The following is a 13,751-nucleotide window of genomic DNA, read 5'->3' on the forward strand; positions in this document are numbered from 1 at the left end:
GATAGTTAACTCAAGAGAAAGTCTAGATGACCTTAGATTTAACTGTAACTCAGTTACAGTGCCAAAGGCATAATCCAAGAAAGTGATGATTTAGCTGGACTTAACTAAAATTGAAAAGGTGTGCTCTGAGAAGTACTGTCAATGGGATGAAGCACAGGGACCTCCTCAGTTTTACAGATTGTCCTGGTGCTGGCCTCATGATGCGATGTAATGTGACTCCCAGTCTGGTTCTGAAATGGGAAAGCTACCTGATTATTTAGAACTTTGCTGATAGATGTGGAAATAGGAAAATTTTTGGAGGCTTTTGCATAGAGCCTCTATGTTGAACCTCTATCAATCAGCAAGTGGTACAGATTAGAGTGGAGTTGTATCTGTTGACAAGTACAACAGTGTTGTACTGTGTTTTTGAAATCAATGAGATGGAACAGGCTTTGGAATACATTCAGAAGCACCCTGAGGAACTCAAAGGAACCAGAGGGACACTCATTAAAAGCCCTGTTACACTCCATAGCATTCAGTTGTAGACATTTACTTTTCTAGTACCATACTTAAAGATGTTTTTGTTCCTTTCTTTTTGTGCAAAAGCTGATGTGAAAAGAGTAAGCTGCTATATTGAACCATAGCATTCAAACATTCGACACGGATCTAACCAGGTCATCAGACAACTACTAATGGGCACATAAAATTGGTCACCAATTTTTCTTATGATTACAAAACTGTCACTACTGATAGCAACACCATAAAGCTCAGGAAGTTGTAGTGAAGTAGAGGCTTTTTTAAGAATGTAAATATTGTTACTTTAATAATGACTTTTAAGATAAAGCTTGAGATAGGGTACTACTGAATCGTCTTGATTTCAGATTTTGTAAGACAAACCCTTAATTTGCAGTCTGTAAAAACATGGATAAGTACCTCAATTCATTTCTGTCGTCCACCTCAGTAATGATTCAGAAATTGGGTGGCGAGGTTTGTGTATGAACAAGTCCATTGTGTTAAAAAAAAAACCTTGGTTATAAATTCTGAATTTTATACAAAAAGCTACAGACTTTGAGAACCTATTTACAAAACATATAAAAGACAGTTAATGTAAGCATGGAAACAACCCTTAAATGCAACAGTGAGAAAACAGACCAAAAACTGGATCAAACACCTTAAGAGAAACTTCAGCAAAGATGATAGAAAATAGTGTATAAAAAGATGATTTATCCTGGGTGGTAGTGGTGCACATCTTTAATTCCGGCACTCGGGAGGCAGAGGCAGGCAGATCTCTGTGAATTCGAGGCCAGCCTGGTCTAGAGTGAGCTCCAGGACAGGCTCCAAAGCTACACAGAGAAACTATCTCAAACAAAATTAACATCATATATCATTGGGGATATGAAAGTTAAAACAATTAGATACCACTACACACCTAATGGCCAAAATTTAGAACACTAATTACATCAGATGCTGGGAAGGGTGTGGAGCACAGTACCACATTCACTGCTGGGGGGAATACAAAATGTTGCTGCTGTTTTGAAACAGTTTAGCAGTTCAACACCTTATCTTTACATGGGAAGGACCTTAAGAAGTGCTTACAGAAGCTACCAGGTTTGTGTAATTACTAATAATTATCTACATTGTGGATTCACTGTGCGATTTAAGTTAAAGATTAGTAGCCTAAATTCTGGGGCTATCTTATGTCTGTATGTGTTAACCATTGATAACTCTAATACATATGTGCAGAAAAACAAGGCTAATGTTTTCACATACATCAAGTGTAGGAAGTCGACATTCCTGTGGTCCAACCTTAACTATAGAAATTGATGCCTTCATTTGTTAATGAAATTTCCAAACTCAGCTATGCTCTTGTCATTGTACAGATGTGCAGTGTCATTTTTAACACAAATAATTTTTTCCCTCCTTCTTTATCCTTAGTTTACTTGTCTTCATGTTTCACCAATACCAGAGAGTATGACTTCATACATGGCACTCTGAAGCAGTGCAGGCTTAATACAAGCTGTGACCTGCAGGTCACATGGCAGTTTGGAGATACAAAGCTGGTCCGCAACGAATATCTCGAAAAACAGTTTTCTGCTAAGAGGTGAGTGTGTGTGGCTGTAGTATGTTTGCCATTGTTTGGGTTCTTTTGGTGGTGGTTTTTTGTTTTTTTGTTTTTGTTTTTTGAGACAGGGTTTCTCTGTGTAGTTTTGGAGCCTATTCTAGATCTCGCTCTGTAGACCAGGCTGGCTTCAAACAGAGATCCGCCTGACTCTGCCTCCCGAGTGCTGGGATTAAAGTCGTGCGCCGCTGCCGCCTGGCTGAGATTGTGTTGGTTTTAATCATGGAGTCTTGCTAATTTATTTCTGTCACTTGAAATTTAGTATTACTAAGAAAGTGAATGTAGATAATTTAGTAAGAGTTACTAAGGAAGGCTAGGGAGATAGCTAAAGTAAAGGTAAAGTGCTGCTTTGCAGCATCAAGACCAGAACTGGAACACGCCCCCCCCCCCCCCCAGCACCTGTGTGAAATTCAGCACAGCAGAGAGCATGTTTGTAACACCAGCTCAGGGTGTCAGGGGATGCATGTGGGACCCTGAAGCACACTGACAACCAGCTTAGCCAAAGGGTGAAGTCCGCTCATCAAGTGGGACCACCTCTAAAACAGTGGTTCTCAACTTGTGGGTCGCAACCCCTTTGTGGGTTGAACTACCCTTTCACAGGGGTCACCTAAGACCATGGGGAAACACATTCACATTAGGATTCATAACAGTAGCAAAATTACAGTCAGGAAGTAGCAATGAAAATGACTTTATGATTGGATGTCACCACAACATGAGGAACTGTATTAAAGGTCACAGCATTAGGAAGGTTGAGAACCACTGCTCTGCAAGTAAGGTGGAGAGCAGCCAAGAAAGATGCCTGATGTCACCTCAGCCATGTGCCGGTCGGTATGCACACAGATGCATGCATATGCCACACACAGACACACAAAGATTTACTAAGGAAAATAACAGATTATTTCCTTCTCGTAATCTCTTACGATACTAACAATTTTAAGTGACATTTATTTCATGCAATAATGTAGTCAGATTTCACATGTCCTTTTCTAATTTTGTTTTCATGTGTGAAGTGCACCTGCCTCTGTGTGTAAGTTAGAGGGGAGAGGTAGACTTCAGGTAACTACCTGCATCACTGCACCTTTTCTTCTTTTAATTTTTACTGTGTTTTACTTACTTTGTGTAGAAGTCAGTTCTTTCCACCATATGAGTCATTAAACTTACTAGCAGCAATGTCTTTACCCAATGAGCCAGCCATCTTACTGGCCCCGTTACTTTTTAAATAAATATTTATGACAATTTCATACATGTATACGATACATTTTGAGAATCTGTTTCCCATTCCACTACTTCAGCTTTTCCCAGGCCCCACCACTGTGTACCACTCCCATCTTCATATTCTCTTTTTTCCTTTTCATGACCTTCTGAGATGTGATAGTGCTGCCGGTATGTGCATGAGTATAAGACCAGCCACTAGAGCAAGGGTAATTAATGTACCAGAGGCCAAACCCCTAAAGGAAACTCACTTTCCTTCTTCCCTAGAAGCCATCAACTTATGGGAGCTCCTCAGCTAGAGGAAAGACCTTGTGAGCCCTTCCTCATCCATGCTAGAATTTTGGATGGCTTGATCCTGTGCAGGCAGCCAGAGCTGCTGTGAGCTCATGAGTTTTGTTTTGTTTCTCACACACACAAAAAAATAACACTACTTAGTGGTGCAAGATATTTTAAAGCATTTCTAGTGGCGGACAGTTAACAGGATTTATTATGTTCCTAGGTACTTGTCCAATTAGACAAAAGCTTGTTTCTCACAGAACTGCACATAACTTAACCCAGTGTGTTGGTTTGTGTGTCATTCCTCTACTAGACCATGAATATAGTATCTACTAGACTTTGAAGATGGTATCTGTCTTCCTTGTATGTCCATAGTGTAAAAACTGAGCATGGCAACACAGTTGATGCTTAAATGTTAGTTAAATTTACAAAACTCTATTTTAAAAATCTGTGATGCTGGGCAGCAACCTAAAGCTTGGAGTCCCAGGTGGAAGGAAAAATGAATAGAATGCTTAGCAGAACAGAATGATAGAGCGGAGAGATGAAAAGAAAAAGACTAGTAGCCCTGACTGCCTGTCCCTTCATTTCCCACCACCCCTCTTAGAGAAGTCAATAAGTTTATAATCTGTGGTCTCCAACAAGATGCCATTCTGCATTCTTACACACATTGTTTGAACTTCTTAGCCAGTAAATTAGTAAAGCCGAATTTGGACACTCATTGGGCATTTGCATACTTTCTGTTCCAAACATAATATTTCATACCTAAAGAGAAATGTGAATAAATTAGTTTATTGACTTAAAAAGTTTTATGATCCAGGCGGTGGTGGCGCACGCCTTTAATCCCAGCACTGGGGAGGCAGAGCCAGGAGGATCTCTGTGAGTTCGAGGCCAGCCTGGGCTACCAAGTGAGTTCCAGGAGAGGCACAAAGCTACACAGAGAAACCCTGTCTCGAAAAACAAAAAAACAAAAAACAAAACAAAAAGTTTTATGATTTTTCTCTTGAGCCTTAAAAATCAAGTTATAATAAACAAGATATCCAGGTAAATATGAAATAGTAGATTATAATAAAATATAGGTATACAAATCAGGAGTTGATCTAGGAGCCTTAGAGATGTTTTGTTTGAAAAAGTTTAGAAATTTGAACTGGACTTCTGGGTGCAAGAGTTACTGAATTTAATCCTCAAGTTTGTTCACATGTGTACCAGCTGAGTCCCCCCTTGTTTAGAATTTATAAATATCTTAAATCTATATGAAAGTATATCATTTTAAATATTGTCTGTACTCACCTTGATGCTGTGATTAAATTCTTACGTAAATGTTCAGTTTTACGTTGTTCATCCCATGGTAAATTTCATCTGCTTTATTAAGGATTAGTTCTAAGGGTAGGTAGAATTATAACAGTGTAGGAAAATGATAGTGAGAAAGATTGACTTAAGAGGCTCTGAGAAAGAAGCCAATCTGATATGAGCAAGGAAACACAGTTTTCCTGGTAATGATAGCGCTCTTGGCATGAGACTATTATTTGGATGACCCAGTGCTAAGGGCATTAGGGCAGAAAAATGGGATAAAACCAGTCCTGATGATAATCTTGAGTTACCTAATAAATTACTCCTGATAAAGACCACCTCATAGCTGAGATTATGAAAAGTCATTTTTAAGACAGTAAATTGTCTATCCTTGAAGTCCCTACAGTCTCTCAACTGAAACTGAATTTTGTACTGGGAAAAAGATACCCCAAGTAAGTTATTCCTAAATACGGCTTTGGTTGAGGGAGGATAGCAGCCACCTCCCCTCTGTTCTTAGGTGGGAGGTTGGAGATAACCTGGCTTGGGCACATCCTTGTAGTTACTGGAGAAAATACACAAAAACGTCAGTATGTTTAGGGTTAGGGTTGTTACCTGATTAAATCAAAACTCACTTTTTTAAAATAATAGAAAATTAAGATTTATAAAAGATGTTTTCTCATTGTTATATCATCTCCACAGAGTTCAGCTTTGTAAGTTTAATAAAGAGAATTCATCTTTTTCAGAGTTTGTATGAATATAGGTTTAAAAAGAACAATATTTAACCAAGACTTAAGTTTGGGACAAAGCACAGGTCTGGCACCTTTGATATTTCCTAAAGACATTCTTTTCAATATTTCCTTCCTGATGAATAAACTCAAATTTATACAGTAAAGAGTTTTGCCAGGCATGGTGGTATACACCTCTCTCTAATCCCAGCGCTCAAGAGGCAAAGGCAAGGAAGACCTCTTGTGAGTGCCAGGGCTATTGCACAGAGAAAACCTGTCTTGGAAAAAAAAATTTTAATGGAGATAGAGAGATGGCTCGTTTGATAGTGTGCTTTCTACATAAATATGAAGACCCGAGCTCCCCCCCCCCAACAGAAATATAAAATCAGAGCATGACAGTACCCTCTAGTTCTCTACACAGATAGTGAAAGATTTTTAATGCAAGAAGAGAAGAAAATGCAGCTCTGTAGCTAGAGTTTTCCTGCCTGGCCCACAGTCAGGGCAAATCTCTCTCACCCGCCAGTCCCACAGCCGCTCAGACCCGACCAAGTAAACACAGAGACTTATATTGGTTACAAACTGTATGGCCGTGGCAGGCTTCTTGCTAACTGTTCTTATATCTTAAATTAATCCATTTCCATTAATCTATACCTTGCCACATGGCTCGTGGCTTACCGGCATCTTCACATGTGGCTTGTCATGGTGGCTGCTGGCAGTGTCTCTCTCACCCAGCTTCCTGTTCTCTCAATTCTCAATTCTCCTCCTATACTCCTATAGTCCCGCCTATACTTCCTGCCTGGCCACTGGCCAATCAGTGATTTATTTACCAACCAATCAGCAACACACTTGACATACAGACCATCCCACAGCACAGCTCCAAATTAAAATCCAGGTAAAGGTCATTATATATTCAATTTTATTTGATGAAAAAGTCTCAGAGACTTGTTACTAGGAAACAGAAATCCATAGTCTCAACCATTGTCTGAAGTTCTCCTGCTATGGTTACGAGCCTTTGGAATTCTGAGATCTGACCTAGTTATTTAGAAGGATATACTTTACAGTGAGGCTCAGTTGACACTGGCCATTGCTGTACCATTCTTCACTTTAAAAAAAGGTATTTGTAGTTCTCTGTTTCCCCCCTCCCCACAGTTGTATTTTGACTGTGGATTATTTAATTCTTAGTAAATGTGCTTCTTGAATGGATATAGACTCTATGGATAAGTATTCAGACCTATTGGAAATGAAGGCATATCACACATTTCATGGATATAGAGTGAGATGTAGGAAATGGATGGAATTTTTGGATAGTTCTCTGTGTGAACTGAATAGAAAATGGCATTGTGTGATCACTGGAAAGGGTTTGTGTTGAATGTTGTTTATGAGAAGGGGTACTAGATGAATAGACTGCTTACTACTTTACAATTCTAGATCATCGTACATAACCTGACCCATCTGTTGCCTCACTCCCCTTGCTTTATTATTTCACTGATATGTAAGTATAGTTAAGATAGTTCAGTGAAGGAACACTATGAGACTTGCTTGAAAATCCTGGGTTGGTGAAGTATGTTGTCACCTGGTCATTGACACAAAAAGGCATATAGGCCTCATTGTTGCTGGCACACCATAAGAGGCATCTGACATGGTTAAGATGGCGTAGGGAAAAGGTTGAAAGGTTAAATTCAGAATCTGTCCATAGTAAAGAGTTTGAGGGGTTGGAGAGATGGCTCAGTTTTACTGCTCTTAGGGGATCCAGATTATTCCCAGCACCCACATGGTGGATCACAATCGTCCGTAAGTCTAGTTCCATGGAACCTGACACCCTCTTCTGGCTTCTGTGGACTCTATTTATGCATGTGGTACACATATATACATAGAAGCAAAACACCTATACATGGAAAAATAAAAAATATTTAAAGAAGCTCGTAATACCCTCCCAAGACATCCTCAATATGTATGTTACCCTCCTTGGCAAAGTGTTGCTGGTGTAACTGAGTTTGCAGACCTTGAGATGTGGGGGTGTTCCATTATCTAGGTGGATTAGGTTTAATTACTTGAGTTCTTTAAAAATGGAATATCATAAGAACATAAATCAGAGAGAGAAGATGAAGAGATTGGGGAAAGACAGAGGTGGTGAGAGGGTCTTAGCCTGCTTTTGCTGACCTTGAAGATGAAGAAAATGGATTATAAGCCAGAGAATGTACAGGTAATTGCTAGAGGTTGGAAAGGCCTTGAATAATGAGCAAGAAGACAGGATGTCATTCTACTAGTACTAGTGAATTCTGCCAACAAGCAAGGGGTATCCTCCTCTAGAATCTCAGAAACAGGCCAGATATTTGATCTTACCCCAGTAAAACCCATGCTAGACCAAATAGCTGCATAACTGCTGTGAGATAAATCTGTGTTTCTTTATGTTTCTGGAAGTTTGTTACAGCAACAATAGAAAACAAAAACCCTGCTTTATTTCACAGGAGTAGCAAGTTTGTTTCTTAAACTGTTGAATCCTAGTCTCTGACTATATGTCATGTACAGTTATGCCTCCCAGTTGTGGTTTTGTTTCCACAGCCACCGTGGTCCAAAACTACTGAACCCAAAATTCCAAAATTGTTATTCATAATTTTAACTTTTCATATTGCTGCATCACAGTGAAGTTTGACACAGTACTATTCCTTCCTGCCTGGAATGTGAATAATTATTTTGCCCAGTATATCCACGTGTTATATATCAACCACCCATGGTCAGTTTGTAGCTTTCTCCAATATCAGATCAACTGAAGTATCATAGTGCTTTTCCCCAAAGGGTAGGAGTGATGAAGATGTGCTAATTCAGATATACTAGAGAAAAGCCATAAAGTGCTTCCAGGCGGTAAAACTTACCCAAACTAAGTTGTGATTAGTGAGGATTCCAGGGTCTATGATACACATCGTATGTCCTTGAATTAGAAACAAGGAAAAGGTTTTGCTGTCACACCTCAGACTACAAACATAATAGCCAGCAAGCATGATTAAGTTCTTAAGATCAAGTATTAAATTACAGATTTCAGTGGGGGGGGGGGGCGCGTTCCTCAGTAGTTAGACTACTTGCAGTGCAAGTGTGAGGATTGGAATGTAGTTCCCCAGAAACCTACAATGTGAGGTGGGCATGGTAGCCTGCCTATAATTCCAGCCTGGGAAGGTGGAGATGGGGATCCCCAAAGTAAGCTGGCTAGCAGACCTAGCCATGTCATTGAGTTCTGGGTTTGATTGAGAGACCCTGCCAAATGAAGAAGGTAGAAGAGTGATGGAGGATGTGCATACATACCTACACACATGCAAACATGTATGTCTACATACACAGCAACAGTGGGAAAAAATTACAGGGTTTGGCACTGTGTGCAGCTTCAGACATCTGAGATTTCTTGGCATATTTCCCAAGACTTAAAGCAGAAATATTGTATTACACTTCAAGCTGGCTAGATGTTAAGTACTTAATCACTGACAGTCTGATGGCAATTGAGTTCCCTGTCAAGCTTTCTAAAGAACCTCATTTCATTTGTTTTATAACAAACATATAGTATATAATGCTTTCTTTTTCTCCTTTATGCACACCAAGTACCTAAACAGTTCATATATTCTTTCGTTGCCAATTAAATTTAAGCTATATTTACCTTATAGGCGATAGATAGATAGATAGATAGATAGATACATACATACATACATACATACATACATACATACATACATACAGCGATCATATATACAGACCAGTTGCTGTCTACCTACTATCTGCAAGTTATCTTGGAATCTATTTAGGATGATGTAAGTAACTATGGCATAGGCCTTCACGTGAAGGAAGCACTTGCCCCATATTTGGCTTCAGAGATTTTCAAACAATCTTTGGAAAGACATACAAGATTCTAATTTTGTTTCTCCTGAGTTACTCTATGCAAACTAGCTTCTTTATGGAGTTTTTTAACTTAAGTCTTTGATTACTGTTTTTTACTTAGTAATTAGTAATATAGTAGTAAAAAGAAGAAAGAAGAAAGGCCACAGTGACAAGCCTGCAAGCAGGAGTGTTGCAGATTTCAGTACTTGAGTGCCAGGTTGATTCTGAGCTTTTTATTTCAGAGCTGAAAGTATGTTTAAGGATCAGGGTCTGATACATTTGTTCCTCATTAAGATTGCTGCATAAAAACGTGAGAAAAGTTTTCAGAAAGTTATTAACTCCAAATATTTTTTAATTTTGAGTGTGTGTCTGTGTGTGCTGTGTGTCTGCGTGCATGTGTAGAAACTGGAGGACAAATTGAGGTATCTTTGTGTCTTGCTCTCTGCCTTATTTTTTGAGCCAGTCTCTTATTGAACCTTGTTGTTTCAGCTAGAAAAGCAGGCCAGAAAGTCCACACGATACACCATCTCCCTAGCCCTCCAGCATGATTTACAGGCTTGGAATACCATGTCTGCCATTTATGTGTCTGCTGAGGATCTGGACTAAGGTCCTCATACTTGCCTAGGAACACTTCACCCACTGAACCATCTCCCCGGTCTCTTAATTTTTTAATACTCAAGATAGATATAACCTTTAGCATGGAATCTGGTAATAGAGCCTTTGGTGAGTGTTCGTTCTTCATATGCTTACCTGATTATACATTACTATACACACAACAGTCTATTCAGATTCACGGCGTCTGTCATCTCCAAAGGAGACATTGAGACTAAAGTCAGAATGGCTTGCAGTGTCCAAAAGACATAGAGAAAATTACTTTGTGAATTTTAGAAATTTCAGACAGGAACAACTTGCCACATTAGTGCTATATTGAGAACTAAAAAGATAAGTGAAACTCCTTTGCTGACCTTGAGAGATTGGAGAATGTAAAGTAAAGGCCAGGAGTGGTGTAAGAAGACTCCTAGGAAGCAGTCATCCAGACACAACAGGACTGATACACAGATGAACTCACAGAGACTATGACAGTATACACAAGACATGAACAGATTCAAACCAGACAAAACACGGGCAATCCCAGCACAGAGAAGGAGAAATGAACACAGAGTACCATCCCTAACAAAGGAGCTATTTGAAATTGATACCTGCTGCGAAAGGGAAATTGAGTTTTTCTCCAATGCAGTGTGGTTGGGTATATTGGCTGTACTCACTTATCTCAGAGAGAAAGAGAATATGAAGTTAGGGAGATAGGGAGGACCTGGGAAGATTTGAGAGAGGGGAAAGAATATAATACAAATATATATGAAAATATTTTAATTAGAAAAAGAAAGGTTCCAGAGTGGCCAGTGTATGCCCCCTGGATTTTACAACACAGTTGCAAAGCCTGTAGCTCTCTTGACTAGTGTCAGTACTCAGCAGCTGCCATACTCGGTCTTTCTGGTCCTGAGAACACAGAACCACACATACCCCTTTCCTTTGTCTTCTTCTAAACACCTTAGGACCTTCCTGGGGGAATGCCCTTTGTTCTCTGAGTTAACTCTTCTCTCCTGATAGCACCTAAATGGAACTTTGTATTTCTCGGTTCACAAGATTCAGAGCTGGCTGATGTCTGACATTGAGACATTATCTTAGTGTTTGGATAACATTTGAAAAGCCAAATTCTTACACAATTTACAGAGCCAGAAATAGTTCTAAAACCTGATACTTTTTGTTAGCATTTTTACAATCTTAAGTTCTACTTAGGCCTAAAATGTTTTCAAATGTAATTCTGAAAGCATTTGATAAAACTGAAGCATACCCATTACCACAGTTGTGAAACTTCAGAAAAAGCTTTCTAAGACTGATTAGCTGAGATTTTATTGTTACATATTTTTCAATCAGTAAAATACCTTAAAATGATACCATGTTGTCAAGTATGACTATGCCTATAATCCCAGTACTTGGGAGGTTGAGGCAGGAGTTTTAGGAGTTCAAGGCCAACCTGGGCCACAGAAACCCTAACTCAGGAAAGCTAACAAATAATAGCAATAATACTATAATGTTTACAAACAAGATGATTGATTAAAATGATACTTTGGGCCAACATGGCCAGCAGTGGCACTGTCAAAAACCCTTCCTCTACAGCCTGCATTCTGCCTTTATCACTTACCATGCTGTAAATCATTTTGCTGTGCTCTTGTCCAGGCTTCATTAACTCATTTACAGAGCAGTGGCAGTGTAAATTCTCTATAATTCGTAAGGACGCTAGGATTTTCAGACAGGTGATAAATGGGAATTGGCCTTATTTTAATGTCACTAGTCACATTAGCCACTAAAAAGAGAGGCTGTCCTTTGAAGGTAGATGTTAATCTCTACTAGCTCTGAGAATTGTAGATGGTATCTTCAGTAGAAAGCTGGTGAGTGTCTGCTGTGTATCCGCCTTCATCAGTCACCTCGGCTGATCTTTGGGATAACTGGCTGCAGCTTCTGCAGCAGCACTTGGCATGCCACTTGGCAGTTAATGCTATGGAGACCTCTTAAACATTATGAAGCAGCTTGTGCCACCTGCAGAATCCCACAGCTCCCTCATCTCAGCCGCCACAGCACTGTAGTATCAAGCCTTGTTCTCAGCTGGGCATTGATCGAAGGGAGTGTTGTAACTGTTGACATTCTATACAAACTACTAAGATTTCTCATCAGCAAAGAATATTTTCCTTACATAGATGAGTATCCACCAGATTATCAGTTTTTAATGGTCTTTAAGACCAATTCTTTTGTTTTTACAACTGACTAGTACAAGAGACCTTGCTTCATCCCCCTCCAGCTTACAGCATGCATTCCTTGCTGAGGTTAACATTTCAAGATTTTCATCTAAAGAGAGGTATGTGATTCTTCCCTTAAAGACCACTGTAAGATTATGAGCAGGCCTAATTTAAGTAGGACTGGGAAGGCCTGAGAAAGAGAGAGATGGGAGAATGGCCAAGCTATAGAATATTCAGAATGTGCATATATGCATATATATATATATATACATTAAATATATACATATACACCTATTATGTGTATATATCAAGTACACCATCCTATGTGATATGCTTCATGACATCCCCCCAAAATTTGAAAAATAATACTCTAGGTCACTAGACACAGATCATCATAGAAGATACAATTAAAGAATGTTTACAATATTGACTTAATTGGTAAAATATAAGAGATACAACAAATGAATATATGCTTTTCATTCATATGAAGGACTTAATTGGTTAGATAATATTGGACTGCCATAAACTGTGGAGGCCAGTAAAATGAAATATACTTTATTATTCCAGCCCTATGACTGTTACTTTGGCTAAAGCATCAGGTAGCTCAGTGCATTTTGAACCTTATTTTTTAAATGTTTATAACAAGAAAAAGTTGTTAGATATTTGAGAACAAAACATGTGTAATAGAGCTTAAGATTTTGTACTGGCTGCATTAAAAGAGTTACCAGAATTGTTATCCATTCAAGCTATCCATAAATCCTGGGCGTGTAATCTTGAACTTGGTCTTCAGATAGTTTTCGGTCCTGACTTAACCATCCTAGTGTAAGTTGGTACCTCTGACTATTGTCACACTTTCTGCTTTCTTTGATAGGCTGAAATAGTTTATCTTTTTGAAAATTCTAGATTAACTGTGTACATCATTTATTTTTACTTAGGTCAGAGATGCGTGAGAATGGAAGATATGGCAGAGAACTGGAAGAACATTTCTGCTTCTTAGCACTTCCTCAGAGTGCTATGGTAGAAATCTACCAGAATGGGCCGAGTACCAGAGCATCCACACTGAAGATACTCGGGAATCCTGTTCTTGGAGTTTATATGTTTAGACATGTTGATGTTGCCCTGAGCTATGCTTATAGTCGAAGCACTACTGTCGAAAGTATTATGATTTTTAAGGTAGGTAGTAGCATAAAACAAATACTAAATATAGGAGCAATTAAAGTCAGCATGGACATAGTTTGCTTTAAGTTTTAATGATCTTACATAAAATTCCATAAAATAATTCCTTTGTCATCCTTTGGAATTTTCCTTTGCTTCACTCTTTACCTGACTGTGGCACAAAAAGGCAGCACTCCCCATCATTGTCTTCCCAGTACATACTTTCCCTGGGTTCCTTGTCCCTCCTTTGATTTTTATCATACTGTGTAGCACCATAGTAGTTTACATCCTCTGAACAGCTACAGTGTGATTGTAGCATAAGCTAGGTTTATTGAACTATTT

At 39.0% G+C, this 13,751-nt stretch overlaps 1 protein-coding gene across 3 annotated transcripts in view; it reads left to right on the forward strand.

Moving 5' to 3' along the window:
- Tex15 (testis expressed 15, meiosis and synapsis associated) overlaps positions 1-13,751 on the forward strand; it is a 70,850-nt gene that overhangs the window by 29,337 nt on the left and 27,762 nt on the right. For 2 of the 3 annotated variants that reach the window (XM_059244865.1, XM_059244866.1), the window contains 2 exons: positions 1,915-2,080; positions 13,190-13,427. In XM_059244865.1, coding sequence (XP_059100848.1) covers positions 1,915-2,080; positions 13,190-13,427 — 404 coding nt within the window. Of the gene's footprint in view, positions 1-1,914; positions 2,081-6,633; positions 6,713-13,189; positions 13,428-13,751 lie in introns of those variants that run through there. The other variant, XM_059244867.1, reaches the window with a different exon arrangement.

Source organism: Peromyscus eremicus, chromosome 17 (assembly GCF_949786415.1).
Source record: "Peromyscus eremicus chromosome 17, PerEre_H2_v1, whole genome shotgun sequence".
Taxonomy (NCBI): Eukaryota; Metazoa; Chordata; class Mammalia; order Rodentia; family Cricetidae; genus Peromyscus; species Peromyscus eremicus.